The sequence below is a fragment of the Akebia trifoliata genome, chromosome 8 (assembly GCF_017979445.1).
Source record: "Akebia trifoliata isolate Shusen 1 chromosome 8, ASM1797944v1, whole genome shotgun sequence".
NCBI classification, from domain to species: domain Eukaryota; kingdom Viridiplantae; phylum Streptophyta; class Magnoliopsida; order Ranunculales; family Lardizabalaceae; genus Akebia; species Akebia trifoliata.
This window is the reverse complement of record NC_141382.1, coordinates 6,379,793-6,407,551: the sequence shown is the minus strand read 5'-3', so window position 1 is coordinate 6,407,551 and position 27,759 is coordinate 6,379,793. Positions and strand designations below refer to the sequence as shown.

The 27,759-nt window shown below is 36.2% G+C and overlaps 2 protein-coding genes across 6 annotated transcripts; one reads left to right on the top strand and one right to left on the bottom strand.

Moving 5' to 3' along the window:
* Positions 1–28: 28 nt before the first annotated feature.
* LOC147395757 (5'-3' exoribonuclease 4-like) lies at positions 29–20,860 on the bottom strand. 5 transcript variants are annotated; one of them, XM_086450540.1, is made up of 24 exons: positions 20,473–20,860; positions 17,886–17,988; positions 17,709–17,785; positions 17,428–17,619; positions 17,142–17,261; positions 16,953–17,015; positions 16,711–16,863; positions 16,417–16,581; positions 16,139–16,211; positions 15,053–15,093; positions 14,743–14,829; positions 13,874–13,954; positions 11,154–11,249; positions 4,121–4,191; positions 3,401–3,529; positions 3,191–3,267; positions 3,065–3,105; positions 2,899–2,973; positions 2,370–2,521; positions 2,160–2,264; positions 1,979–2,054; positions 1,327–1,409; positions 678–901; positions 29–542 (listed from the first exon to the last, which is right to left on the bottom strand). In XM_086450540.1, the coding sequence occupies exons 1-24, from the start codon at positions 20,677–20,679 to the stop codon at positions 262–264; spliced, it is 2,772 nt and encodes a 923-aa protein (XP_086306666.1). In that variant the 5' UTR covers positions 20,680–20,860; the 3' UTR covers positions 29–261. The 5 variants fall into 5 exon arrangements, with proteins under 5 accessions (XP_086306666.1, XP_086306663.1, XP_086306664.1 ...); XM_086450537.1 differs by having other exon boundaries at positions 29–901; positions 20,473–20,857; XM_086450538.1 differs by lacking the exon at positions 15,053–15,093 and having other exon boundaries at positions 29–901; positions 16,134–16,211; positions 20,473–20,856.
* Positions 20,861–23,954: 3,094 nt separating this feature from the next.
* On the top strand, positions 23,955–27,472 carry LOC147395756 (small ribosomal subunit protein uS13z/uS13y/uS13x-like). The gene is made up of 4 exons (XM_086450542.1): positions 23,955–24,115; positions 24,213–24,373; positions 25,265–25,453; positions 27,090–27,472. The coding sequence occupies exons 1-4, from the start codon at positions 24,113–24,115 to the stop codon at positions 27,193–27,195; spliced, it is 459 nt and encodes a 152-aa protein (XP_086306668.1). The 5' UTR covers positions 23,955–24,112; the 3' UTR covers positions 27,196–27,472.
* The last annotated feature ends 287 nt before the right edge of the window (positions 27,473–27,759 follow it).

The following is a 27,759-nucleotide window of genomic DNA, read 5'->3' as shown; positions in this document are numbered from 1 at the left end:
TATTCCTCTTCGAAAAAAACAAGATCTCTACAAAGACGATAAAGCCTAAAAATGATATAAATGGAGATAGTAAGAAACAAGATTCATCTTGTCAACGTCCTATAATAGATAATTGGTATGGTTACATTTACAGTAGAGAACATAACTTCAAATCATTTTGACAAACAAATTTGCTATTTCTGTTACAAAATAAACTACATCAATTAAATAAACTGTTGTATATGTATTCACATGGACAAAACATGTGCTCTTGGACAACAATTACTGTTGGAAGCCAGGATCCGATCGTATCTGAGGCCCTCCTGTTTTAACTTGGTAAACCATCCTCACCTGCTTTCCATTCCTACCAATCGATGTAGCCTCTTGTTTTCTAATTCCAGTATTTCTGTGCATTGTTGGTTTATCGATCAAATTATTGGGTGGCCAAGGTGGGTGACCTATGTTTTGTACAGGCTGATACTTCTGTGGACCAAACGAGTATACAGCATTCATCTTCAATGGTGACATCTGCAAATGTGGTTGAAATCTTGGCCCGTCTTGAACTGTCAAGCCAGACATTCCAGTCTGTAATTGTTGATTTTGTACCTGATATGGTAACCTATCTTGTGTTTTGAAGTTCTGTTTGTTAGGCTGTGTTACATTGAAAGAGGGGGACGATTTGGAGCTATTAACAATACCTCTATGGTTGTTCTGATGTCCATGGTAATGATTTGGGTCCTCAAGAAATCCTCTTTCGTATCCCGAAGGTCCAGCTGGCCTGGGCCTGTGATTTGTAACATGCCGGTAAGCAGAGTGGCTCAATCCCGAGGAGGTGTTGGGCTTGATTTGAAGCATGTTCTTGAGCAACCTACGAGCTGCTTCAGCCAACAGAGGGCCAGATATTGCCCCTGGTATCGGCGGCCTGAAAAAATAGGAAAAAAAAAAAGGGAGGGGGTTGAAATCATGCTAAATTATCTTGAAACAAGTGACACTCTAAAAATAATAATCAGGTTTTTTTTTTTTTTTAGAATCAGTAATCAGATGTTAATGTTGCAGTACAGGTAAATTTAGATTACAAATTTGTGCAGTACTATCCCAGTGTTCCCTATTTGTCCCAAAAAAAAAAGGATTGAATGGAATCTAATTGGGCAATATGAACGGGTCTACTGTAGGTAAATTTGTCTATAAGGACAGGACAATCGGATGGTTATCTTAGATTTCCTCATCATCTACGCCTTATCACAAGTATTTGGGTTCAGCAACATGAATCCAATTTCCTCTATATAAATAAAAGAAGTGATGCGGTTTGGAGTTTTTTATTGTAAAATTCTAGGAGTGCATACTCACCGTTCTCTAGCTTCCTGAAGCCGTCTGCCATTGTCCTCATGCCATAACATGGGGAAGGGTTTAATGTCATGAGGTTTCACAACCTGTTATTGAATTATAAGAAAACGAATACAAATTAGAATCCGACCAAGGTTTAAAATGAATAATGATGATTTCCTTATTCGCAAATTCAAACTCACCCTAAGTTACATATCTTTGGTGACATGTCCTTCTTATAGGTAGAATCAGATTTCTTTTCAAGGGTTTTGTTAACGTGTGGCACACATTAAAGTGCAATAAATACACCTTGGGAATAAGCATTTGAGGGTATTTTCGGTACAAAATCCAATTTCCAAAGTGTATTTATTGCACTTTAACGTGTACCCTAACAAGACCCTTTTTTTTCAATTTGCAAACACAAGTCAGGGAACCCCTTTACAGATGGTTAACGCAATCCAATCAGGTTAGTCTTTTATCTATAGAAGATTTCTCAGGTGGAACCCATAAACCGGTGGGTTCCACTACCGTTCATATGTGCCACATATGTCAGGAATGGAGGACTATAAAATCCTCAAGACTCAGGAGTCTACCTTGTAGGGTTCCTCATCCTTGTTTTTAGTAGAACAATTACTTACTATTCTAAGACAAACCATAGTTAATGTTTCTTGTGCACCTTTTCAGGCATGATTACACCTTCGGGGGGTTCTGGAATGTGTTGATGGGGTTGGGGATTAAGATAAGCAGCATTTCTGCATAACAAACATGATTAGCCCAAGAAAATAGAAAAATTAAAAAGGAAGGAAGAGAATGTGAAGGCTCACGAATCAAAAATGGCAGTTTACCCAGAGACTTACAAGACTTGGTTATTCTCAATCGTTTCCAACCCTTCAATTGGGGAAGGAAACACTTGCATATATCCATTCCTCTCAGACAAACAAAGATGGCCATTCATTCCACCACTATAAAGAATGAAAGGCAAAACAAAAAAAAGTCCATTTATACACCATTTGAAAAGTAATCATGGGATGAGTTGCATAAAACAAGCTGAAGGAATACTAATCAACCTGGCGTTTGCGTCAATTTCACAAGGGACTCTTTCTTCAATGGGTAATCCATAGCATAATTGGTAGTATGAGGAAATCTGCGCAGCCAAAGGGTGATTTATGTAGACATATAGTAAATCAAGCATTACACTATTTCGAGCATGTTCTTCTTCCTGTAAAAAAAAACAAATAAACATTGACAGGCTCAGAATAACAAACATAAAATCAAATAAAAAATGACAAGTTAAATCACAAATATTGATCTGGCTAATTTTTTTTGAGAAAAAGGAAATTATGTCGATCTAAATTTTTCTTTCTTGTTCACCACATTACTGGGAAAACAATAGAAAATTTAACACTAATGGAGGTCAAGATGACCAACCAAAACAAACAACAACCAAACAGGGCTACTCACACTCCGAAACCCACCCCGAAGACCACAATTACATCATACACCAAATAGTACAAACCCATGCCCATCTCCCTAGAAAATAGTAACCCCCCCCCCCCCCCCCCGGAAACACACACACACAAAAAAAAGCATTCATACCGTTAAAGTAACTTCAAGTTTCTTTGTTTCAGCTAACAGTTTCCTCTCATCGATGAATGGTAATTTCACAACACCCTGAATTCCAAAAAAGAATGTGAAATTAGTTTATATAATTAAGCATCCACAAAGACAAGAAACGTCATGGAATAATGGAAAATGATTCTACCTGCCATGCTGCGCGTTTACCATTCATGTCAATCTCAAAATCTGTACAGAGAAACCCAACTAGTCTTGAAAAACGAAGAAAAATGCCAAGAGAACATAGCAATTATTAACAGTGAACCAATTTTACCGGCAGGGTAGAAAGAACTTATTGGCGATGATGGATCAGTCATCAACGTCCTATAGTGCTCAGGTAGAGCCTTTGAACTACAATACAGAACAAGTAAGCGCATTGTAACCATATTGGTAAAAATGTCAATAATTGGGTACCCAAATACAATGGATCTCACCATTCCAGATGCATGCAAAAACTGTAAAATTAAGTCAGATATAAAATAACCTGGCAGATGGTAGGGTTCCCATTAGTTGATCGAAGGGTTTAAATGGCTCTCCCACAAAAAATTGAATTTCTAGATTGGCCAAATCCTTAAGATCAGAAGCAAAAGGAGCATAATGGTACGGGTAAAACCTGAGACAAACAACAGAAGGCAGTTCAGACACTAAGGACTCTTGACAAATTTCAGTAATCCAAAGAGTATAAGATGATGAGAAGAATCTGTCCTCTCTTACCTGTGCTTAGATCTCCTAGGCCACAAATTCCTTCCCTAATAAACCTTTTTAACTAACTACTACAGAAACCGGATTGATCAAACTTATAGTCCTTTTTTTATCAACAAGATCTTTCATCTTCATTCAATAATCCTTACCATAACATGAAAAGACATTTTTATTTGACTCTTTCAGACTTTCTCAGGACCATAAGAATAAAATATTTGGACGTACGGATCAACAAACATAGTGCCTCTTTGTCTTGGAACATCAGTTAAGTGGAAACCGGTAACTTGTACATCAATCCTGACCCCTGTACTATTGCATGTGTACTGCACAGTTAAGGAGGACAGACGCCACTTGTACCATCATCCAGTATTGATTACTATTTATTTCAAGTCTTCATGTAGCTAAATATGAATGATTTTCAAATCGAAGCACACATTGTTCATACTAAAAGTAGACAGTTTTTAAGGCAAACAAGAAAAGGAACTGAAATGATTGAACTTACCAATTCCAAGAGCAGACTCCTTGGTAGTAATATCGCATGACCCAGCACAGTCCCTCCACGTACTTCAATACCTGCACATGCCTTTAATTGGTGAATTAAGTATGACAAAAAAATTGAACAGGGAAGGGGTTTCTTCGCCTGATTCCTCGGATGAGGTTTTGCAGTAAAAACTTGAAAAGGAGATGTTGGATTGGCTTCAAGAAAGAATGTCTTTGTTGGCAGTGACAATGGGTGTTTATCCGTCTGGGAAGCAAAGACCCCCACTCTTATCCTTAAACTTTCTGTAGGGGATAGTGGGGAAATGAAGGTTCCAATTAAGTTGTCTAAGTTTCTGAAAGTTACGCAAGGTACCCCTGGTTGCAGGGAGTTGGGGTTTTGAGTTCAGGTGGGATCATTCCTCTAAGAGGGGAAGAGGGGCCTTTGGGTTTGGATTCTTCGGCATTGAAACGTAGACCAAGATTGGAGAAAGAGGCAAATAATTTGGTTCAAAGCCTAAGTCAGCCTGCTTAAGGATTTTAGTTCTCAATGACTAAGCTTCTTACGTGGAATGTGCATGGCTTGGGTGAGAGAAAGAAGAGGACCGCTGTCCAAGCAGTAATTAGAGCAAGTAGTGCTTACTTGACAGTAATACAAGAGTCGAAGTTGAGTGCGTCCGATGAGCCTTTGGTAAAGGAGCTGTGGGGTGGTAACATAGGATGGTGATGTCTGCCGGCAATAGGTGCTTCTGGAGGAATTATAGTAATGTGGACTAAGGACAAGATTCGGGTAGAGGATTCCTTGGTTGGTGCCTTTTCGGTTTCTTTGCTATGTTGGGAGGTTGAGGATAATTTTGATTGGGTTTTTACAGGGGTTTATGGTCCTAATAAAGAGTACAAAAGACAACAATTCTGGGATGAGCTGAGGGATGTGGCTGGTTTTTGGGATTAACCGCGGTGTATTGGGGGAGATTTCAATGTAATTAGATTTTTGCACAAGGAACAGGTCAGGTCAAATTTCCAAGAGCATGAGGGACTTTGGGCGCTTCATAAATCAGTATTCCTTAGAGGACCCTCCCTTGGAAGGCAAGTCTTTTACCTGGTCAAACAACCAAGAAGTGGCTAGGCTGTCGAGGTTGGATAGGTTTTTGTTGCCAGGTGAGTGGGGAGATCATTTTTCGGGAATCTCTCAGTTACCGCTATCTAATCCGCTCTCAGATCATTGCCCAATAGTTCTCCAGACAAGCTTTACCTGTTCAAGACCACGACCTTTCCATTTTGAAAACATATGGTTTTTGCGATATGATTGATGTTTGGTGGAATGAATTTCAGTTTAGCCGGAGTCCGAGCTTTATTTTTAAAAGCAAGCTAAAGGCATTGAAAGAGAAAATTAAAGTGTGGAATGTTGAAGTGTTTGGCCGTGTGAAGGTGATGAAGAAAAGAATTCACAAGGATTTGGGCTTGTTAGATAAGGAGGAGGGTGAGGGGATTTAAGGGGAGGAAATCATGAGAAGGATCAATTTGCAGGTTAGAATTTCAAAAAGTTGCCTTGATGGAAGCAAAAATCGAGAGTGAAGTGGTTAAAGGAAAGGGATAACAATACCAAATTTTTTCATAAGGTTGCTAACTCTCGGCGAAGTTTTAACCACATCAGGAGTGTTACAATAAATGGGGAGTGCATTGAAGGGGGTGAGAGGATTAGAGAAGGAAGAGTGAACTTCTACAAGAGTTTGCTTGATGGGGATCAATTGTTTCAACTTGTACCAAAGACTTTGGAACTAGGTACAATTTTGCCAGCTCAAAAGGAGTGGTTGGAAAGAAGTTTTGAGGAACAAGAGGTTGTCAACGCGCTTTCTTCACCAAGCGGAGACAAAGCCCTTGGTCCAGACAGTTTCACTATGACGTTCTATAAACGTTGTTGGGGGACCTTGAAAGACAATTTCATGCATGTTGTAAAGGATCTTGAGTAGAGAAGTACTTGGACTGCAATCCCAATAGCTCTTTCATTGCCTTGATCCCGAAAAAGCCAGGAGCAGAAGATATTGCAGATTTTAGACTTATTAGTCTTGTGGGTTTGACGTATAAGATAATAGCTAAGGTTCTAATGAATAGTTGAAGGGGGTGGTTGAGTGTTTGATCGAGTCATAGCAAGGGGCTTTCGTAAGTGGGAGACAGATCTTAGATGGAGTACTAATAGCAAATGAATTTATTGACTCTAGGAATAGATTAGGTAGGCCGAGTTTGATATGCACAAAGCTTATGGGAACATTAAGGTCGATTGGGTGATGAAATGTGTGACCTTTGCCTCCTTTTCAATTTTAATCAATGGTAGTCCGGCTAATTCTTTTAGAAGCTCTCGGAGCCTGAGACAAGGGGGACCCCCTATCACCATTATTATTCATTTTAGTGGTAGAGGTCTTGGGGCGTGTTCTCAAAAGGGCGTCAAATTTAGATTGGATCTCAAGATTCTCAGTCGGGAGGGACATCCTTAGGATTTCGTTTCAGCAATTTGATGATGATACCCTAGTGTTTTTAGACACATCGGATGACCAGGTGGGATATTTGGGGGAGGTGCTTTGTTGTTTTGAAGCAATGTCTGGTTTGAGCATCAATTTTAGAAATAGTAAGTTGTTTGGAGTGGGTTGCTAGACGGGAGTTGATAGGTGGGCCGTGATGTTTGGGTGCCAAAGAGAGACTCTTCCTACCACATATTTGGGCTTGCCCCTAGGTGAGGATTATAGAAGTAAAGTCATTTGGGTTTCAGTGATTGAGCGTATGGAAAAGAGACTGAGCTCTTGAAAATCAAAGTATCTATTCAGGGGTGGTAAACTCATTGATTAAAAGCTCATTAACTACCATTCCAATTTATCATATGCCGTTATTCTCAATTCCAAAAGGGATTGAAGGTAGATTGGAGAAATTAATTAGGGATTTCTTGTAGCATGATAAGCACGGTGGTAAGAAGATTCATCTTGTGAATTGGAAGGTGGTTTGTGCGCTAAAAAAGAATGGTGTTTTGGGTATTAGAAGTTTCAAAGTTGCAAATAAGGCCCTCCTAGGAAAGTGGTTGTGGAGGTTTGAAACGGAGAACTCTAGCTTATGCAGAAGAGTCATTAAGGCCAAGTATGGAGAAAAGTCGAATGGGTGGAAGAGCAAGGAGGTGAATTTGTCGTATGGGTGGTGTTTGGGGGGGTGTCATGAGCATTAGAACGGACTTTAAGAGGTGGGTGCAGTTTAAAGTTGGCAAAGGAGATAAGGTTAGATTTTGGGAAGACTGGTGGTGCGGGGATACAACTCTTTGCAATCTCTTCCCCCGTCTTTTCAATCTTTCGTCTAAGAAAAATTTACCTCGGGCAAAATTTTGGAACCTTGAAGGAAACGAGCCCGCGTGGGATTTGGGATTCGGGAGAGGTTTCAACGATTGGGAAATCTACTTCCTTGCTAATCTAATGACCAATCTTGATGGCGCTCAATGGAACGTCATAGAAGAATATAAGATGGAGTGGACCCGTACCAAGAGAACAAACTTCTCTATCAATTCATTCACCTAGGAGCTCACAAAGATCATCAATCCTATCAATCACTTCCCTTCAGCTACCATTTGGGGTTCAAAAGCACCTTCAAAGGTTCGTTTTTTTCATTTGCTTAGCCACTTTGAATAAATTACCTTTGCTTGATCTCCTTATTACTCGAGGTTTTGTGACGCCTAATTTTTGTGTTCTTTGCTCTACCAATGGCAAGTCCGTTGATGATATTTTATTACATTTTGGGTTATCCTTCGCTTTATGGAGGCATTTCTTTGGCTTGTTCAGGATTTCCTGGGTACTACCCAATACTACACCATCACTTTCTTAGAGTTAGGATCTATCCCTATTCTCGGGGAGGATGAACATTTTCTGGAGGTTTCGTCCTTTTGCCACTTGTTGGGGAATATGTTTGGAAAGGAATGGGAGGATCTTTAGAGAGATGGTTTAAAATTTTCAAGAGATTACTTTAAACATTTTGGGGTTTTATTTTTTTGGTGCAAGTTATGTCCAGATTTTAAGGGAGTCTTCTTTGAAGACTTTTTCTTCCATTGGGAAAATTTGTTTGCTTCTTAAGGACTTTTATTTGGGTCGATCATCTTGACCTCCTTGTAAGTCTCCTTTGTATTTTGCTCCTGCTTTAATAAATTTATACTTATCATAAATAAATAAAAAATGCACCCATTTCTTTGGGGTTTTATTAGCATGTGCCCTAAAGGCACATGTTAAGGGGCATTAAATACACCTTGGAAATAAGTATTTTTTATAAGGAAAAAAATTGAGGGCATTTTCTATAGGAAAATAAAATTCCAAGGTGTGTTTCATGCACCTTAATGTGTGCCCTTGGGGCACATGTTAAAAAACCCATTTATCTGAATATGCAAATAAGAAAATTATTTGAAAGAAGGAAAAGTTTGAGAATATTATTCCTATGTGCAAAATATTTTTATGTAGACACTCTTCTCCCAATGACTCGGCATGTTAACTTTACAAAGGACCTGCTAGGTCACAAAAATTAGGGGAAGAAATTTGTTCCTCATAAACAAACATTTCCGGTGTTCGATACTCAGGAAATTTGTATTATCTATCTAGATGGATGTAAAAATCTCATGTGCATGTGGTGAAAGCCCTTGCCAAGTTTGTATATCAGGAACTTCAAGAAATCCAGATCGTTTGTATCTAAAATGTCCAAATGCGGTAACTTTATAACTTTTTTTATGATATTCCATAAAATTATTTGAAATCACATGTCAATATCAAAAATGCAATATTTATTTGTTTGTCTATTTCAGATTAAAAATAACAAGGGATGTAGATTTTGGATTTGGTTAGATGAATTCAGATAGTGTAAATGTGGATGTGGACCATGCAAGCTAGTAACAACTACATTTAACAAAAATAGTAACAAAGGACGGAGATTTTATTATTGTCCTAAATCATCGGTAAAATATTAGTTAAAGGTGGTATCACACAAAAATGATATAATTCAATATCATATTATGGATTAATACATTTAATCTTTACAATATTTTTATTGCAGCCAGTAAAAAATGGTTGTGGTTTATTCACGTGGTATGAGGAGCCGAATGTTGTTTCATTAACAAACATAAAGGAAGATGAAGAGAAAACTGAGTGCAAAAATAGAGAGATTAAAGAAATTTGGACCAACATTATACACCTATGCAAGAATTTGAAAGAAAAATTAGATCTACAAAAAGATGAATAGAATTTTACGTAATTGAAAATTTGGGTATAATTAATTGTGTTTGTAATTTAAAATACCAAATCAGATTATCTTTTACATGTATGCTTTTTTTTTTTATGTGTGATGTGAAGTAGCAGTTAAAATAATCAAATAGACAATATTATGTGATTACAACGCTTGAAAAGGGTAATATAATCAATTTACCAGCTTTTAACATTAAGTAACAAACAGTATTATGTGATTACAACGCTCAATTTGAATCAGTTCAGCACAATTCAGACTAATAAACAGACAGCAACCTCAACACTTAGATTCAGCACTATACAGTTTTAGCAATTATAATCTTTCAGCACTTAATTTGTCAGTTTAACAAATGACCCCTTAGTTTCTCTAATACATCCAAAATCCTAAAAATGGCCATATCAACTAGAAACTTCAACTAAGGGTACCAGTGCAGCTCCAAATCCTTGATCCGATGGGTTTGGGAGCCCCCTCATTCTCAAACTGTGCTCCCAAAATGTCGGAACCTCGTTCCCATAATAAAAAACCACACTCCATCTACTTCTTTCAGCTACTCTTTCTTCTCATATTGGTTTACCCTAATAAGAGTCCCACCTCATTAATAAAGCCACTAAGCAATTCAAATCTGGTGAAGAAACAAGCAACTAAAATCTTCATAACTGACGCTTGACGGGGAATGAATTCAATGGTTAATACTATTTATTTCTTAATTGATTAAGGTATGAAGACAACAATAATGGAGTTGGATACGAGGACAATGAGTATGGTCGGGGTAATGGAATCAATGGAAGAATTGGAGAAAAAAGTACATGAGTTGTAGGTGCATGGAATTTATCAGGATTTTGTTTTGCGGTCCTTTTCACAAGATCACTTCATTGCCTTATGTTTTAGTTACTAATATTTGAAACTAATTTCCACCATATTTCCAACTTTATTTATTTGGGCTGTGATATTACCACACCAGAATAATATGAATAAAGCCATAAGTGATTTTGTTAAAACTCATACCAAAAGTAAATGGATGCAACGTCACAAAATCCTATCTATGGTGTGATTTTATTACAAAATCACTTGTGGGGTTTGCACATATTTTATGTTGTCATAATATCATGACTATTATTCTACAAAATCTTTTAGGAAGAAAAAAAGAAACTGAAAATTCCGCCGCTCTACACCTCAACTCCTTTGTATTGACTTAAATTGGCCAACATTTGCCTCCACTTACACTCATTCGAACATTGTTTGCAAGGTATCATAAAACCATCAAATCCTAAAGTTTCCACATTCATATAAAGAGTAAAATGCCATGACATTATTTTATTAAGTGTTGAAAAGGAGACCAAAGCGGACTACCTAGAGAACAACCAAAAAGAAAAAGGAAAGAAAAGAATAAACAAAGTGCAACAAATGTCGTACTTACAAATGAGCTCACGGTTAAAACTGAAATCCACAAAAAAGAGGCCCATAAAATCATTAAAAGAATGATAACAATGTAACTTTTAAGAACATGTGTCATGCAATAGTGCACCTAAACATTGTGGATCACATCTCAACATAGGAAATGATCAAATAATAAGCATGCTGCATCTTACAGTTCCAAAGTGACTTGATACACATAAGAAAACAAAGTTATCAAAGTACAGTTTAAATGCATCAGCTCATCAGTCAGACCATAGACTTGTATATAGTGGATATTAGTGTGAAAAAATCATGAATAGAAACAATGCATGGGTGGATCACTAAATAAAAAGTCATTACCAAAAATAAACGTCAAGATTAAAATAGCAATGACAAAGGAGAAAACTTACAACATCTTTCCTAACTTCATCAATCTTCTCTGGATTTGGTAAGTCAAATTTCTCACAGTAGTACCTTTCTCTGTATCCAGGCTCCCCTAATTTCACCTGAGAAAATGAATGTTGTAACCAACTTAATAGGCTAGCAATTAAGAAAATATGTTTATTGGTCAAAGGTTTTTTTTTTTTTTTATTATTATTTGATAGGTCAAAAACAAGCAGATTTTCCACATACCGAGAATAAAGATTTGTATTCAAGTGTAACATCTAGTGCAACTATTGTTCACAAACAAAAAGCATGAAATATTTATGTAGCCTTTTTTCCCCGAAGTTGAAATATTTAACTAACATTATTGTAACCATAACAGTGGTATAACCATATAAGTTAATAATGGCAGTGTAACGCTGTAAAGTGTACATCATACCCATATTCTTGAAACTAGAATCTGATACTAGGGGAACAACTGAACAATCTTTATAAAAAAAAAAAAAAAAAAGAGCAATTCCTTAGTTCTCAAAATAAACTTGCTGTTTTACTATGACAAAAGATATTTGTAAGAAGTAAACAAGCACAGAAACCTATAAGCCTTTAACTTGGCAATCAATTTCTCACCCTTAAGTGCCGTTTAAAATCTGACCCTATGTAGCATGTAGTCAACACATATCAGCAAAGCAGCATTATTAGTTATCATTACAAATTCCAGTACAGAATGACTTGACAAAGCAATAATAACCAACAATGAAAGAACCTTCAGCCAAACTATAAGGAGGATTTTACCACCAAGAATAAGCTATTGTTGGTAAAATTGCATGATATAAGAACCAAGATGTGATCATCCCGGAAATGGGAACAGATGGAATAAGAATACACAGTGGATATAAAGAAATTTCAAAGGACCAGAATGCAAGGGAGGGCATAAACAATATAGAATAAAATGAGTCTAAAAATATTCCTCCAAATCATATCTAGCTATTGGCAAGACTAAGGATCAATAAGAAATACTTTAAACTCCAGATCCTTCTGTGCATGCATCTACCTAACTTATACATGGATGTACAAGAAAAGCCTTTTTTGATGGAAGAGGAAATTTTATTAAGGGAAAATGGACGTGAGAAAGTCGAGTAGACCTGCCTACTACAAGTATATGGTCGGATTAGAGTGTATTCCTACTCTCATTACAAGCCAAGTCCCATCATTTTCTTTTATTTATAGGTTTAAGTGTGAAACAGAAAACGAAGAGATTTGGGAGAACACCAATGAAGATGGAAGAGGGGTAAGAAATGTCGCAGGTTTCTTGCATAAAGCTTCAATGGATTACAGAGATGATCAAAAGATTCACCACTAGATTTGCATAAATTTGCCACAAGAACCCTACACAGTGGGATGCCAAAAAGGCCAAGGAAGATACAGAAACTAGAAATGTAGATCTGATAGTGGAATTTCCATCATGATTGACAACCCAGACTCCTCGATCCTCAATCGAATGAGACAAGGAAACGAGTGACTTGATTGAAGAGAGTAGCAATGGCTTGAAACTCTCAATCATTGAGGTTCCTTCTAAAAAACCTAAGTCCCAAGACAACTCTTCCCCCAGTCAATACTATTAAATTCAGAATCGTCAACCTCTTTTTCGAAGACATGGCGTATAAACATCATAATGGCACCTTCAGAGGCGATAAACCAAACAAACTATCCTCCCAGAACTAGACCATATTCCCTCCCCCTACCCTGAATCTTATCCAACAGCGAAACTCTTCAAGGATTTTTGTGATCCATTTCCATAAACACATCCTCCATTAGACAATGTGATCTCACCACTTACCCATCCACGATAAGATTAAACATTAGCTCCTAAGACCTCAAAATACATTGAAGCCTTTCTGTTACTATCTCCGTTGAAGGATGTCTGATACAACCACAGTAACAAATACCAGTGATTTTTTTAAGGAAAAAAAAAACCTGTCTTGCATCTCTGACGATTAAATTGATTAAAAAACACAACTATTTCATTTATGACAAAAAACATCGTTTTATTCCCGATTTTTTCGTTTTTTTCACAGGAAAAAAAAAATTAAACACTTTCTAGTTTTTTCAATGTGGGATTTGACACACAATAGAATTTGGTCACTCATAAATGTAAAAATATGGGATTTGTTGATAATAACTTGATTTTATGAAATATATCATAACTTTTAATATATATTTTTTTTATCTTTTATTTTTATCGTTTTTTTACCATTTTTTTTTCCCCGTTTTCAATGTTTTTTTTTTTTTTTTCTTTTTAAAGTTTTCCCTTGCCGATTTAAACCCACACTCCAACTTTGTGACTATGGATTCAACAATAAGATGTTCGATACGGGCTTAGACCCATAGCACAGTTGATTTGACATATTGCAAAACAACTTCAAGGACATGGGTTCAAGTCCAGCTTACCCATCAAAAAAATAAGATGTTCGATACAGACATCTTTTAAGAAAAAAGGACTGTATTTTTTACACAAGTATGCATGAATATGTAGACCTTTGCAGAAAACTATTAGGCACATATGGACGTATCTGCATATGTAGAACCAAAAAAACTTCTTTGCATGTGTGTCTGTGTACGCATGTAGGTATTTATTGTTTTGTTTTCTCGCATGACATGCAGTGCAAGCAATTCAGTCAGCCTGTTTAATTCACTGATCATTAGTCCGTCATATAATTGGTTAGTATAATAGAAAGGGAAGACATACCTTGTCTGCAACCAGAGTTTGGGGATCTTCAGAGTTTTCTCTCTTCACTTTAAGCGTCACCTCTTCATTATTCTCTTGCGCCTGAAATAAAATTACCAGTACAAGCATCAAATAAAAACTCTTTTTTCAGCTGTAATAAGAAGATAACAAAGTAGAGAAAAGGGCTTAGGAAGATCATTCACTATGTGCAACAAAAATCTAAAAATACCCTCTGCCAATGAGTCCACTTGATTATTGGCACTATGAAGGGTGTGATCATACTTGATATTCATGTTCAAAAGATCTACGATATGATAATGATATCTATGAGCCTCCATGGACCAGTTGCTATGCATGGCCAACACGTTAAGAATGTCACCTACTTGGAAAATCTTCAATTCCTTTAATAGGTAGAAGGAAATAGCAATGATAAAGCATTATCAAACATTCATTGTATGAGAATCAACAGCAATGACAAAGATTTTTAGTGATTCACTTCAGAAAAAAAAAATGAGGAAACCTGAGAAGTTAAATAATAACATCCATCCAGCATATTGGCCATGCCAATTATTACCATGTGGCACACTCTTGAGGCCAATGTTTTCAGACGTTAAGGCCTAAGGCAATGCGCTCGATTGGCACGGGCTTTGAAGCGTAAGCCTCACTTGCATGATATTTTTCAATAAATAATATAATATTAAAAATTAGGATATCAATTGTATATTTATATATATTTGTGTTGGTCAAAAGAACAGTAATAGCAACAAAACAAAAAATATAATTGTGCACAAATACAACAAAAGATAAAAGCATGGGAGCTTTGTGCTGGTCAAAAGGTTGATAAGAAGAATAACCAGAATAAGACTCAGAGGCATGGAGCAAGCAATCACCTGTTGTATACGAGAACGTTTCCGAAAGATTTGATCTTCATATATCGCAACTGACTGAGCAAAATGTTCAACCCTCTCGAGTAAGACCTAAACATTGTGAAATATTCGACATTAGGAATTACTTGAACGTAAAAGAGTGCAGGTTATGATTTGATAATTTTAACCATTGCACTTATGGGTATAAAACATCAACTAATTGAGGAACTATCTTCTAAATCCTGAAAGAAAAATAGAATCTGACTCTAATCTACAGGCATCCAGAGTTCCAGACCATTTTGTTAAATCAATAATACACAGCCAAAGTGTTCACCTGCAGCATGCAGATAGTGGAATTCCAAGCATCACAGGAATCTATGTTCAATGAGGAAACCAAAATGGTATTACTTGATAAGATGTAGAAAGCTTTTCTAACACAATTACAAACCATAATCTTTTTTGCCGGTGCAAAAGCACCCCCACCCCCCCCCCCCCCCCCCAAAAAAAAAAAGAGAAAAATGCATAAGTAAGGAGCCATGTCTTCTCTTCTTGAAAACTCCCTCATATGATTGTATCCTCCTTGAGTGAAGACACGTTATTCTGGCTATAGAGCCAGAAGTGTTTCCCAGTCTCCTTTGTTTAGGGAATAAAGTTTCCCTGTAATATTGCTTTATTTTCTAGAAAGCTATTATGTGCAATCATCATCCCCCAAAAACCCTCCCGCCAGATAAATATTTGTACTCTCATCTTCAACCACAAGATGTGTAACTTAGGTAATTTTTTCCATAAAAGGAGTTTTCAGAAACAGTGTTAGCCATACAAGATTCTGACTTTGGATTGTACAAACGGTTTTCAAAAACAGTGCAGCCAAACAAGATTCTAGATTCTGAAAATAAACTTATATAATATGATTCTCACAATCCATAATCAGATTTGGGAATCGGGGTCTACAATCCAAACCAAACACCCCCTTAAATCCATCCATGATTTCAGTGAAAGGTTTCTCTCTCAAAACCCCAAAGCAACAATGAATACATCATATTAGCAAGATCTTTATCACACATGGCAATCAAGTCTACATTTTAGAGATATTGCAATTATCACAAAGGCAAAGAATGATATGAAATTTTCTTAGAGAATCTGAAAATAAAAGGCTGCAAGCCAACTTAAAGCATGAAACACAATGTGCACCACAAGAGTAACCAAAATTTAACATACATATAGGCTTACTAGAAACTAAAAATAAAAACTAAGAAGTACCAATTTAGCTAAGTTGGTAAGATGCATGAAGTGTTGTTCCCATGTCATAGTTTCAAACCCCCTTTAAACCAACTTCATCATGCTAACCACTAACCCTTTTACCTATCAAAAAAAAAAGGGAAAGGAAAGAAAAAATATATATATATATATATTACCTCACCCGCATCTGTAAGATATCCTCCCATAGCAGCAAATTCCCTTCTATAAACATACATCAGTAGATTTATAGCACCCTGAATTACAAAATAATTAAGCAATATAATGGAAGCAAAAGTTTTCAGCCAAGCAAAAAAATAGAGAACCAAAAAGAAGTTGTATATTTGTCTTGTATAATTACGAGCTTGGATCAATATTACGATTACAAGAATATGAAGAATAAATCTAGACACAGTAAATGCTGTGATCACTAAAAGTAGAAATTGTGTGCCTGTTACATACCTCACGAATTTCCAATGTGGGCATATGTGGAAGAAAGTCATTGCCAACAAAGAAACATAGGAAGACGAAATCATCCACAAGTCGTTCAAAGTTTATCTCAAATGGAGGGTTCAGAATCTCCATATCATACATTAAATATTCTCGTAGCACCCAGATGTTGAGGAACTGCCCACAATTAACAATTAAAGATTTAAAATGTGTCAAATTACAATATGATGTAGAAAAAAAGAAGTACAAGATGATATGCATGAATTCAAGATGGTGCATAGCATGAAATGGTGTCCATTCAAACACCTGATATTTCTTTTTGTGAATTGGGATCTCATATATCGCCTTCTCATTCAAATCTTGAGATTGATTGTTAGGCTTGCCATGGCACTCAGCTGCCAGATGACCAATTTGACCACAGATAAAGCATTTCTCTTGTTGCCCTGGCATGGAGATCACCTGAACAATCATTTATAGTTCTTGAGTACATCATAACAAATAAACAAGTTATAGATGATGGAGGTATTCAGAGAACACTAGCTACAAACCTCTCTTAATATTGAGAAATGGACCTCGTGAGTAGCTAAAGACAGCATAATTAGGTCTGCATCCTGAGAATAACAAAGCAAACAGATCATTCTCACTTAAAAAATGGAGAGAGAAAATTGGAAAACAAAATTCAATAAGCAAAAAAACCAAACAACAGAGAATATAAGTTAAGCGGACAACAAACTTACTAAACTATATAGACAGTGCTGTGTGTTCGGATCGAAACCAGGAAGATTACGTTGCAACCGGATATAGGACATGATTTTGTGTTCACCCTCACCAGGAACGTTTGAATCAGAAAGGATAACCTTCAAATAATCACGCAATGCATCCCCATGAATAAATTTAGAGAGAGTGAGAAGTATCCTGAAAACCGAAGTATTCCAGAGAGAGAGCCAAAAAGAATTACTATAAGGGCGAGGAACTATCCAATCCTAAGGGAGACACAATTTATATCAGAATATGAATTATAACCTTAATATGCCGCCAACCGGGGTTGTGGTTCAGCCTAGAGTGTACATAATATTGAAGTGCAACAGACAAGGCAGCCATAAATTGAGTGCCAGGAGTAATGACATTTGAGTCATATGTTTCAGGCTTCTCCTTAGGAATCAAATTCCTCCCTTCTGCCTCGAACTCCATCCTCAATTTTTCTTCTTCAGCTTCCTGAAATTTAGATATATAAGGCACAAAACTTTTAGTAATCATCCAATATTACACTTTTAAAATAAGATTAAGATTGTTAGAAAGCTCACAGCCTCGGCAGCATCTTTTGCAGCTCTGAAGCGTCGTGAACGCTGCTGATTCATTTTAGCCCTCGGGGCAACCCCATCTGCAACATTCAGAATTAAAACAAACTGCTGTTCCAGTGAAAGTAGCGTAGGAATAGCTGACTTTGGGAATTTAAATACCGAATCTAAGAGGGAGCTCACCAATTGCCATGAAAAGGAATTTTCTTGGGCGAACCAACGAGAAGAGATGGTCAATGTAATCGAAAATTGATTTAAACACATCATCAAACGTGACAGGGGCAGGCTGCATGTTAAAGAGTATTCAGATTAAGGATAAATGTCTAAATGAATAGTTACATTTTGAGGAAAGGAGGATATGTCCAATGCATGTTTCCTATTTTGTAGAATCCCAATATTCATTAAACTCAGTAGTATGTGGTATGTGAAAACGCACGTGTATTACAAAGATGAGGATTTACACATGATTTAGATTTCTTATTATGGGTCCCTTTCGGCAGCCAACGCATTTGCCCTATACGGGTTGGAAGTTTCGAATTGGGCTGGTTTTTTTGTGGGGATGATCTCTATGGTGAGGGGATCATCTTCACAAAAAATCAGCCCAATCTGAAACTTCTAACCCCATCAAAAGTGATTTAGAATTGTGGACCGTTGATTTTGTACCGTTAATTTGCAAACCACTTTTGGTGGGGTTAGAAGTTTCAGATTGGGCTGATTTTTTGTGAGGATGAACGTTGACTCTCTAACATTATTATTATTCATGATTTAGATGATTTACATCATATTTTTATTATTTAATATCTTATAACGTTTTTTTTTTTTTTTTTAATATTAAATACTGTGATTTCGTAGATAAAATAATAAAAATGATATTTCAGTAATTTTAGAAAGCTAAAAACTATTGTGGTTTTAAGAGGTCCTGGGATTAAAATTCTATTCCTTTTTCATGAGAATGACCTTGATAATAGTGAAGTTAAATGTAAAAGTAGGGGTATTTTTGGTCTTTCAAATTTTGGTGTAAAGAAACACCTATTCAGCCTTCTCTCATTATAATAGTAAGGATTTTTCAACAAGGTTATGCCACTCCTAAACTCAGTTATCTTGATAAGCGCAGTAGATTCGTCGTTTAAGCCTTACCCATAAGGGTTGACTAAACAAATATTGTCCCATCCAAAAAGGCTCCATTATTCGTAACACACCTTGAGCATAACATGCATCGAACATGCCCCTCTGGGCCTCCACTAGCATATCCATATCCATCACTCAGTCCAACACAGACAAAGTGTAAACTATTTTCTCTCCGTGAGCTAAAAACTGGTGGGAATCATCAATAATGAATTTTTGGAGAGGAAATGAGCACTTAATTAGAGATTATATGCGTTCTCGCATCCATAGAAAATAGAATATCCACCATACTTGGAGAGAAGGCAACAGTTCAGCTGACGTTGTTGCGTTCAAATGTAAATTTCATTCTTTTTCTTTTCAAAACCCTTCATATTTCCATACTGAACTCCAAAAACCTATAGTGGATTATGCTAGCTACTGTAACAGTTGGAAATATAACATTTTTGCTACTAATGATGAATAGTAGAGGCTATGGCCAATCCCAGCTTTCCAATCAAATAAGCAAATAAAATGTGTTAACAAAAATGTGACTAATGTTGAAATCATTATTATTTGTAACTAATAGCCCACTTAGGGACATTGGTATTTTTGTCGAAAAATAAAATAATGAATAATCCTGAAGTGACCTCAAGATTGTACCTCATATCGCACATCTTGGCATGAAAGTGTGTATGAACCATAGATGCTTTCATCGAGATACGAGTCAAAAAGCATCTATGGTTCCTACACACTTTCACGTTAGGATGTGTGATATGAGGTACAATCTTGAGGTCACTCCAGCACAACTCTAACATAATACCCTCATTAAAAGAATTCGTCCACAAATTACACTTCATCATCTTCCTTCTTCTTCATATGTGTGTGTATAAGAGAAACAAATCTATAATAATAATAATAATATGTTTAACACCTAGAATTGTTTAACATTATGGTTGTATTTTTAACATGCATGCTTCTTTGTAACAATATAGTTGTATTTGACAAAACTAGTGAACCAAGAAACGAACTATCTCTACCTACTCTCCTACGAACCAGATTTGTTCTAGAGTGGCAACCACAACCACCGAATTCAAAACGAGTAAACTAACAAACCACGTAACAATGTAACATAGTTTAAAACTGTTATTATATCTTTAAAATTTTGATTTATTATAACTAATGATGAAGTAGAACGAAGTAATTTTAGAATTTCTTAAAGGTGTGTTTGCGCCTTTAGTCCCCTTAAAGAGTATCAAATTTCTCAAACTAATAACAGCTCAAATATGTGGACAGCCAATTATTTAAATAATTAAAAAAAAAATTGACAAGCTCAATTCTACCTATCAAATCCCCATAAATAACATAAAAATTTTTAACAAATTCAAATAGCGAAGAAATACTCAGTTACCTTAAACACCAATGATATTTCACAATTTATACCCATCTGTTGTCTATAAAATGTTGGAAACTAAAACCCTGTGCAGTTGCTTATATTTTCTTTCTCTCTTTCCAGGACAACAAATTTTCCTCCTAATAAACATTCCCTTTAATAATAATAATAAAAATTTGTTTTCTCTGAAAGGTATCAAAATTATCCTAATAGGTGTTCAAAATGGGGGAAATTAAAGTACGGAATCTGTAATTGAAAGCTTGGAGAAAATCATACCTTCCCTTCAGGATGGAAACAAGGATGAATGATCCCATTCATGTCCAAGTACATATTATCAAATTCGATGTTGTTAGGGTTCGGTTTCGATGCATCGATGGGTAAAATCGCACCATTTGGGCCTTCAGAAGGCTCTTCTTCGATTACGTCAGAGACCGATAAAGAGTATCGATCAGCAAGCCATCGATAGAACGCTGGAACTCCCATCGTTCGTCTTTACGAACTAGCAGAGATGTCCAATCGAAGATACAAAATTAGGGTTTGGAATTGAGTATGGGTTGTTGTTGCAGACATGAAGAAATGGTTGGTTTATGATAGAGGGAGACATCGACCTCGAAGGAAGAGGTGAGAAGACGTGCGAGAGACGGTTTGAGAGGGAAAGAGGTGTCTGTTTTGGAAAATCCTAGAAGGACTTCGATTTTTACTGTGTTTCACACTGCATGTGGTTGCCATAGATGTCTTTCCTCGAGATACAAGTGAAAAACATCTTCGGTTATGACCACACCTCCTCGTCAACGCAGTGTGAAACACGGTGAAAACGAAGTCCACGTAGCACAATTCGTCTTTTTTACCTTCTTGTTTCGTACTTCGTATTGTGATTCGCATGGTTTACAAACCCGGTTCTAGACGAGTTGGCTCGGACAAGCCAGTTGCAGATCATCTGGTACAGATTGCACTCCACTGATATGATAACACTCCAAATTCCAAAATATAAAAAAATAAACACCCATTTTTTTTTCTTCTTATTATTCAAAATCAAAGAGGAACCACAACAACAAAACTTTTGAGAATCTTTGAAATTTCTTGATTCTTTAGGTCTTATTTTAAGTGGTCAAAACTTGCATTATGATGACATTTAAAAAAAAATTCACTTAGTCTATCTAATAAAACCAATATTTTGAGAATTTGATAAATGTTGAGAAAGTTGTGATCAAAAGCACAAGGTAAAAGCCCATCGAAACTCCTATTAATGGCAGGTTTGTGTAGATTTTACAATAGCTCTTCAATTTTTTGTTTGAAAACTTTTTTTGGAGATAAATAAAAAGGGATGGCTGAGAATTTTAAAATAATAATAATAAGCATTTTGTTAAATTAGAGTGCAACCGATATTGAGTGATTTGCTACTATTTAATCCCTAATTTATTTTTTTACATTTTTATTATTATTTATACATTTAAAATATTGTCAGCACTAGTTTTTTTTTAATATTATTGTTATAATAATAATAATAATAGATACATGATTTTCGAATTCGAATATCACCTCTACGAGGATTTGAAGTTGCCAACATTCTTTTTATAAAAGAGTGTGAATGGTCACCCAAAATATATTTATCAAAAAATCATTTTAACATCTTGGTGACTCTTGTATAGATTAGGGCACTAATCCACTTAAGACCTAAGTAAGGGTTTGATTAGAGAAAGGGGAAAGTGTTAGGCACATATATTTTTTCATCAAATGAGGGTAATCTCGAAAAACATGGTCATTTGTAAAATAAAGATAAAATAAAATAGTCGAATGATCGACAACTTGTACCCTTACACTTAAGGGGTTTGTTATCGGCTCGAATCATGAGGATCGATGAGATGATCCTCATCAAGATCCTGTCGTAAGTACCTAATTTTGAAAGAGTGTAAACTTGTGACTATTAACCCATTCTCCTGGGCTAAGAAGGGTTCCAGTACCGATTGCCTTAAAACGAATTGTTTAGGAGTTTAAAATATATATTTTTTTCTTTTAAAATGATTACAACCCTTACACTTTCGACCAAACCGAAGTCCAATTTATCAGAGATAGGGGAAGAATAACACTACATTTTAGAGGCTTCCTTAAAATGAAAAATAAAAAATGAGAGGGGAAAATAGAAGAAGGAGATGGAGAAGGGGGGTAGGGGGGTGCGGTGCAATGTTATATCTAACCCAGCTTGAGGCTTGGGCCTTCCTTCTACTTATTCTTCTCATTATTTTTCTTGGTCTTCTTATGTCCTTAGTAGAATTATGAATTTCTTTTAGAGGAAATGAGGTACTGAGAAAGGAAGAGAGTTGAGAGGAGTTGATACACACACACACACCACACACACACACACATATATATATATATATATATATTATATATATATATATATTATTATTATTATTATTTTGAATTTTTTAGGGCTTGAGAGCATGAGAGGAGTATTTATTAGATTTTTGGGATTGCTTTTAGGGTAAAAAATGTAAAAGGAGAAAAGTTAGTAGGGAGTGACGTGAGGTGTAGGTATGAAAATATTGTTATTTGGAGGTTGGATATGGGTATTTGTGGAAGGTGATGGGAACGAGTCACTCTTGACCTAATTGGGTTGGATTTTTCAACCCACATGGGTAGAGTGTTAGGTGTGATTAAGGGGTGTGAGTGTTTGATTAAAAGAATGTTTTGTGTAAGAGATTAGGTGGTTAGATTTTGGGAAGATGGAGGAGGTGGTGACAAGTGTCTCAAGGGTAAGGGTGAGGGTGTTAAGTGAGTTAATCGGGAAGAAGGGATGTGGGTTAATTTACTTTCTGAGGATGATGATGGGGTTGGTTAGAAGAATTTTGGAGATGAAGGGTAATGGTGACAAAGTGTCCACCTTGATGATCAAGGGTTGTATGGACCTTAATTGATATTTATCATGGATATGAATATGGGTAAGGATATGGACTTTAAGTTTGAGTTTGTTAGGTTGGGTTCTTGTCTCGATGAGAGTTTAAGTATTAGGATTGACTTGAGTCTAGGGTTTGGATTAGAGTTGGGCTGCATGGTATTAGGATTAGGTCAGGTTAAGGAATTGACTAGGATTAGACTTGTTATAAGGTGAGGCTAACATTAATTTCAGGGGATTGAATTTTGATGGGTCTTAGGTGGGTTTAGAATGTTTCCAACTTCGAGGTTAGAGGGTGAGAAATGGAGAAGGAAAGGGGCTTGTACAGGTCCATGAAACCTTTAAAAATTTTGGGATCTTTTGATTTTGTTAAAATGTAGATTTTCGGGAATTTGGACATTTTAAGTCTGTTGACAAATTTTGCTAGAAAAATTAATCTTTTTAGGTTCTTTCGAGTGGGAATCTGTTCAAATTGGAGTGTTTACATTAATAATAATATACTTTCTCACATTTTATCGAGTTGAGCCCATATCAAATTGGGACATTGTTGATCCAGAATTGATTTAACAAGATGTCAGTTCACACCTGAAGTAACCGGATCAGAATGGGGTCGGATTTCAGATCTGATCCAATCCATTTATGGCCCTATTCAACACAATATTTCCCTTGAATCCGACCCACACTGAACCGAAACAGTTATCAAGGAGCCTGGGTTTGGAGGACGAGGGTTTTCGGAACAGTAAAATCAGCATATCCAAAACCAGACCCGAACCCATCCCGATCCGCCCATTCCCATATCCATCACCAGTATGCGTAGACCGTAATTTGAGAGTTACGTAACCTCATATTCTTATACACCGTATATCTAAACCTAGGGTTTTAGGATCTCTTTTGCTTTATAAAGCCGTCACCACAGCCAAAGCTCTTTCTTCTCTCTCGTTCGCAGATCTCATATCGCTTGAGTTCTCCTTCGCAGCGAAGACCATCTAGAGAGAGAGAGAGAGAAAGAAAGAAACCCTAGCCATGGTTGGTGTACTTCATTCGATCCATCTCTCAAACGAACACATTTTTTTTTTCGATCAATCTCTAACACACCTATAATTCGATCTGATTTTACTTGCAGTCGCTCGTAGCGAATGAAGATTTCCAACACATTCTTCGTGTTCTGAACACGAATGTGGATGGGAAACAGAAGATCATGTTCGCCCTAACTTCCATCAAAGGTATTGGTCGTCGTTTCGCCAACATCGTTTGCAAGAAGGCCGATGTCGACATGAACAAGAGGTAACTTATTTAGGGTTGTATCATGTTTATTGGGTTTTGGCGAAAAGATCCAGTTTCTGGTTGAACTTTTTAGTTTGCCAACAATCTTTGTTCCTGATATCTGTTAAGTTATTTTATTTTATTTTATTTTTTACTTTTTTTTATATTGTTTTTTAATGCATCAATTATGGTAAAATTTGTGAATCTGGTATTGATTATGAATCTAGGGTTAGGGATACTTTTATATATTTATTGTGGTTGATCTGTGTTTGGATTGAGAGAAATAGAGAGAAGAGAAAAGAAAATAAATGAGTTTCTCTCCATTGCTCTTGTTTGGATGTGGGGGAGAGAAGAGAAGAGAAGAATGGTGAGTTTTCTCTCTCCAAAAGTGGAGAGAAGAGGAGAGAAATGGATAGAAGCCCTTTTAAAATATTTTATAATTCCATCTCTCCCCTTAGATCTCTTTTAAGACATTTTAAAATTCCAAATTTGTCCCAACTTCTCTCTTGTCAATCCAAACTTGGTGGAGAGAAACTGAGTTTCTCTCTCTTCTCTCCATGGGTTTCTCTTCCCTCCACTTCTCTCAACCCAAACAAAGTAGTGCACAGAATTCGTGATGATTTCTATCCGATCTTGAATCCATGAATGTCTGGTTTGGATCAGATCAGATCAGATCAGAGTGATTACTTAATTTTACTCATTTGATTTTTTTTTAATGTTTTTGGGATTATTTTAGGGTTTTTACATCATAATTGGTATAATAAACCCGAGTTTATTAATTCACATATTTCATAATGGATTTGTTTAATTAGCGTCTATGAGTTGAGTGAGCAGGTTCAGTCTTGTTTAGGGTTTTGATATGTGCATTGGATTTTCATATTTGTCTTATTTTGGTTTAATGGGTTGTTTTAGAGCTGGTGAATTGTCGGCTGCTGAACTTGAGAACCTCATGGTGATTGTTGCGAATCCTCGCCAGTTCAAAATCCCTGACTGGTTTTTGAACAGAAAGAAGGATTATAAGGATGGTAGATATTCTCAGGTTGTTTCCAATGCGTTAGACATGAAACTGAGGGATGATTTGGAGAGGCTGAAGAAGATAAGGTTTGCTCATTAATTTATGCTGTGGCAAATTTTGTTTTTCACTATCGTGTCATGATCACTTTTTAATTATTCTCATTTCTCTTGGACACCATTCATGTTAGTATTATGAATTTCATGATTCTTATATTGCAGATTTATGTTCCTTTTTGGCGTAGTCACTGGTTTGCTATGGGAATTAGGGGTCAGAGTTAGGGTCATGGATTTTGATGTAATCCAAAACTGTTATTTCACTAGGTTTTTTAATTGTTTTAAACACACGTTTAAATAGTGTGGAATAATGTAGATTTTTAGTTAATTTATTTAAAATACAAGTCTGTATTGGATCCCTTGGATTGATCTTTGAAGTTTGGGTCCATGGGCTCTAGATTTTTGTATGGTTTCCATATCTGTTGGATACAATATATTCATGGGGCTGGAGTTTGACTCTTTGGCTTTTGAATTCCATGCCTCAGAGATGAATGCAGCTCCCTATATTGAATGTCGTTCTTCCACTAACTTTTACTTGAATTTTCCTAAATCTGTTGTAAATATATGGAGGACGAAACATGTATGCTAGAGATGTCAGTATACCTCTATAACCATAGCTTATGCCATCCCTCTTTTTGCATAGTTGTCACTGTTTTCAGATCTTAGGAGTAAATGTTAGGGTAATGGATTCCCATGTAATAATTTTTTTTGTTATTTTACTAGTTTTTTAAATTATTATTATTATTATTATTTGAAGTAGAAGCATATGTTGGAAACGTGCACTTGGAGTTTGGGTTTATAGGCTCAAGGTTTTTGGTCTGCTGGATTCACTGCATTTACGGGACTGAAGTTTGACTCTTGGGCTCTTAATTCAATGCCTTAGGGATGAATGCAGCTCCCTAAATTAGATGTCTTCTTTCCACTAACTTTTGCTAGATTTTTCCATATCTAGTGTAAATATGCGGGGGATGATACATGTAACAGTCTCCTCTAGAACCATTTTAAAAAGATCAAATAGCATTTGTGGGTTCAGAAGATTCCCATGATGATCTTATTACTTACCATAGCATTATTAATTTACGTGCTAACACACCTCTATGTCTCTGCATATGCTAGGAATACCTGTATCGACACAATACCAATATTTGTAAGGGGTCCTATTGCGTAGGTTACTTTTAAAATGCATTCCTACCTTATTCTGTGTATTATTTATTTTTTCTTTTCTTTTGGCTCCTATCAATATTGCTTTTGTTCTTCTATCAACTAGAAACATATTAATACATTAGGCCAAGACTCTTTATTATGGCTTGCAATGATCTATTGGATATCTTGACATCAAGAACTACCAAGGAAGTTTTATGAAGCAAAATTTTTAATACATTTATTGAAAAGAAAAAGGTTTCCTCTGTTTCCAGTCTTTGCAGCTTGGACCAGATTCTTATAGACATCTGGTCTAGCAGATTCGGTACACTTTATCAATGTTATCTTCTGATAAACACACTAGAGATATATCTAAATTATTGAATTTCAAAATTACCTGATATCCATGTGTTAGTACACAAGTATTCTAGCTATTCCACCACTTAGTTCTCATCTCTGCGTAATCTGTGTTTATTTATTTGTAACTTGGGGAGGTTAACAATGGTCATTGTTTCTCAAAATTGTGCAGGAACCACCGTGGTCTTCGACACTACTGGGGTCTTCGAGTGCGTGGACAACACACCAAGACAACTGGTCGCAGAGGAAAGACTGTTGGTGTCTCCAAGAAGCGATGAGTTCGGTGTCCCATTCTATGTTCTTATCTATTTTGGATTTTGTTATAGTTTTACTTCAAATTTTGTTTTGTCTTTTGAGTCTAGGACCATTTACAAGTCCAAGATTGTTGCATGAGAGGGCGTCACCTTCTTCTAAGTTTAATGAACCAAAGAGTGTTCTCAGCTTTTATGCTTTCTTGTCGTAGGTTTCCTAATGGGTTTACCCCTTTATCATGACGGTAGCGTTTTCTTTTTATTTTTCTGATGAAGAAAGAGTTGTCTAGTTGGGCTTTTAGAATTGTTTGATTTTTGCCTGAATATTCGGCGATGGTATGTCGCAATCATCTTTCATTATTGATTATGGCTGGGTTCGGCACATCAACAGACCCCGCCCTAAATAAGTTTAGGTCTCTCTCTTTCTCTCTCTCTTTCTCACACACACACACATACACACACACAAATTGATTGTAAGGGGAGTAAGATATCAGGGTCACAGGTAGTTGCGCATGATGGAGCTGTGAAACCAGAATCCTTGATATCAGTGGAGTTTCTTGACTTGAATGGTGGAATATTCAGGTTAACTAA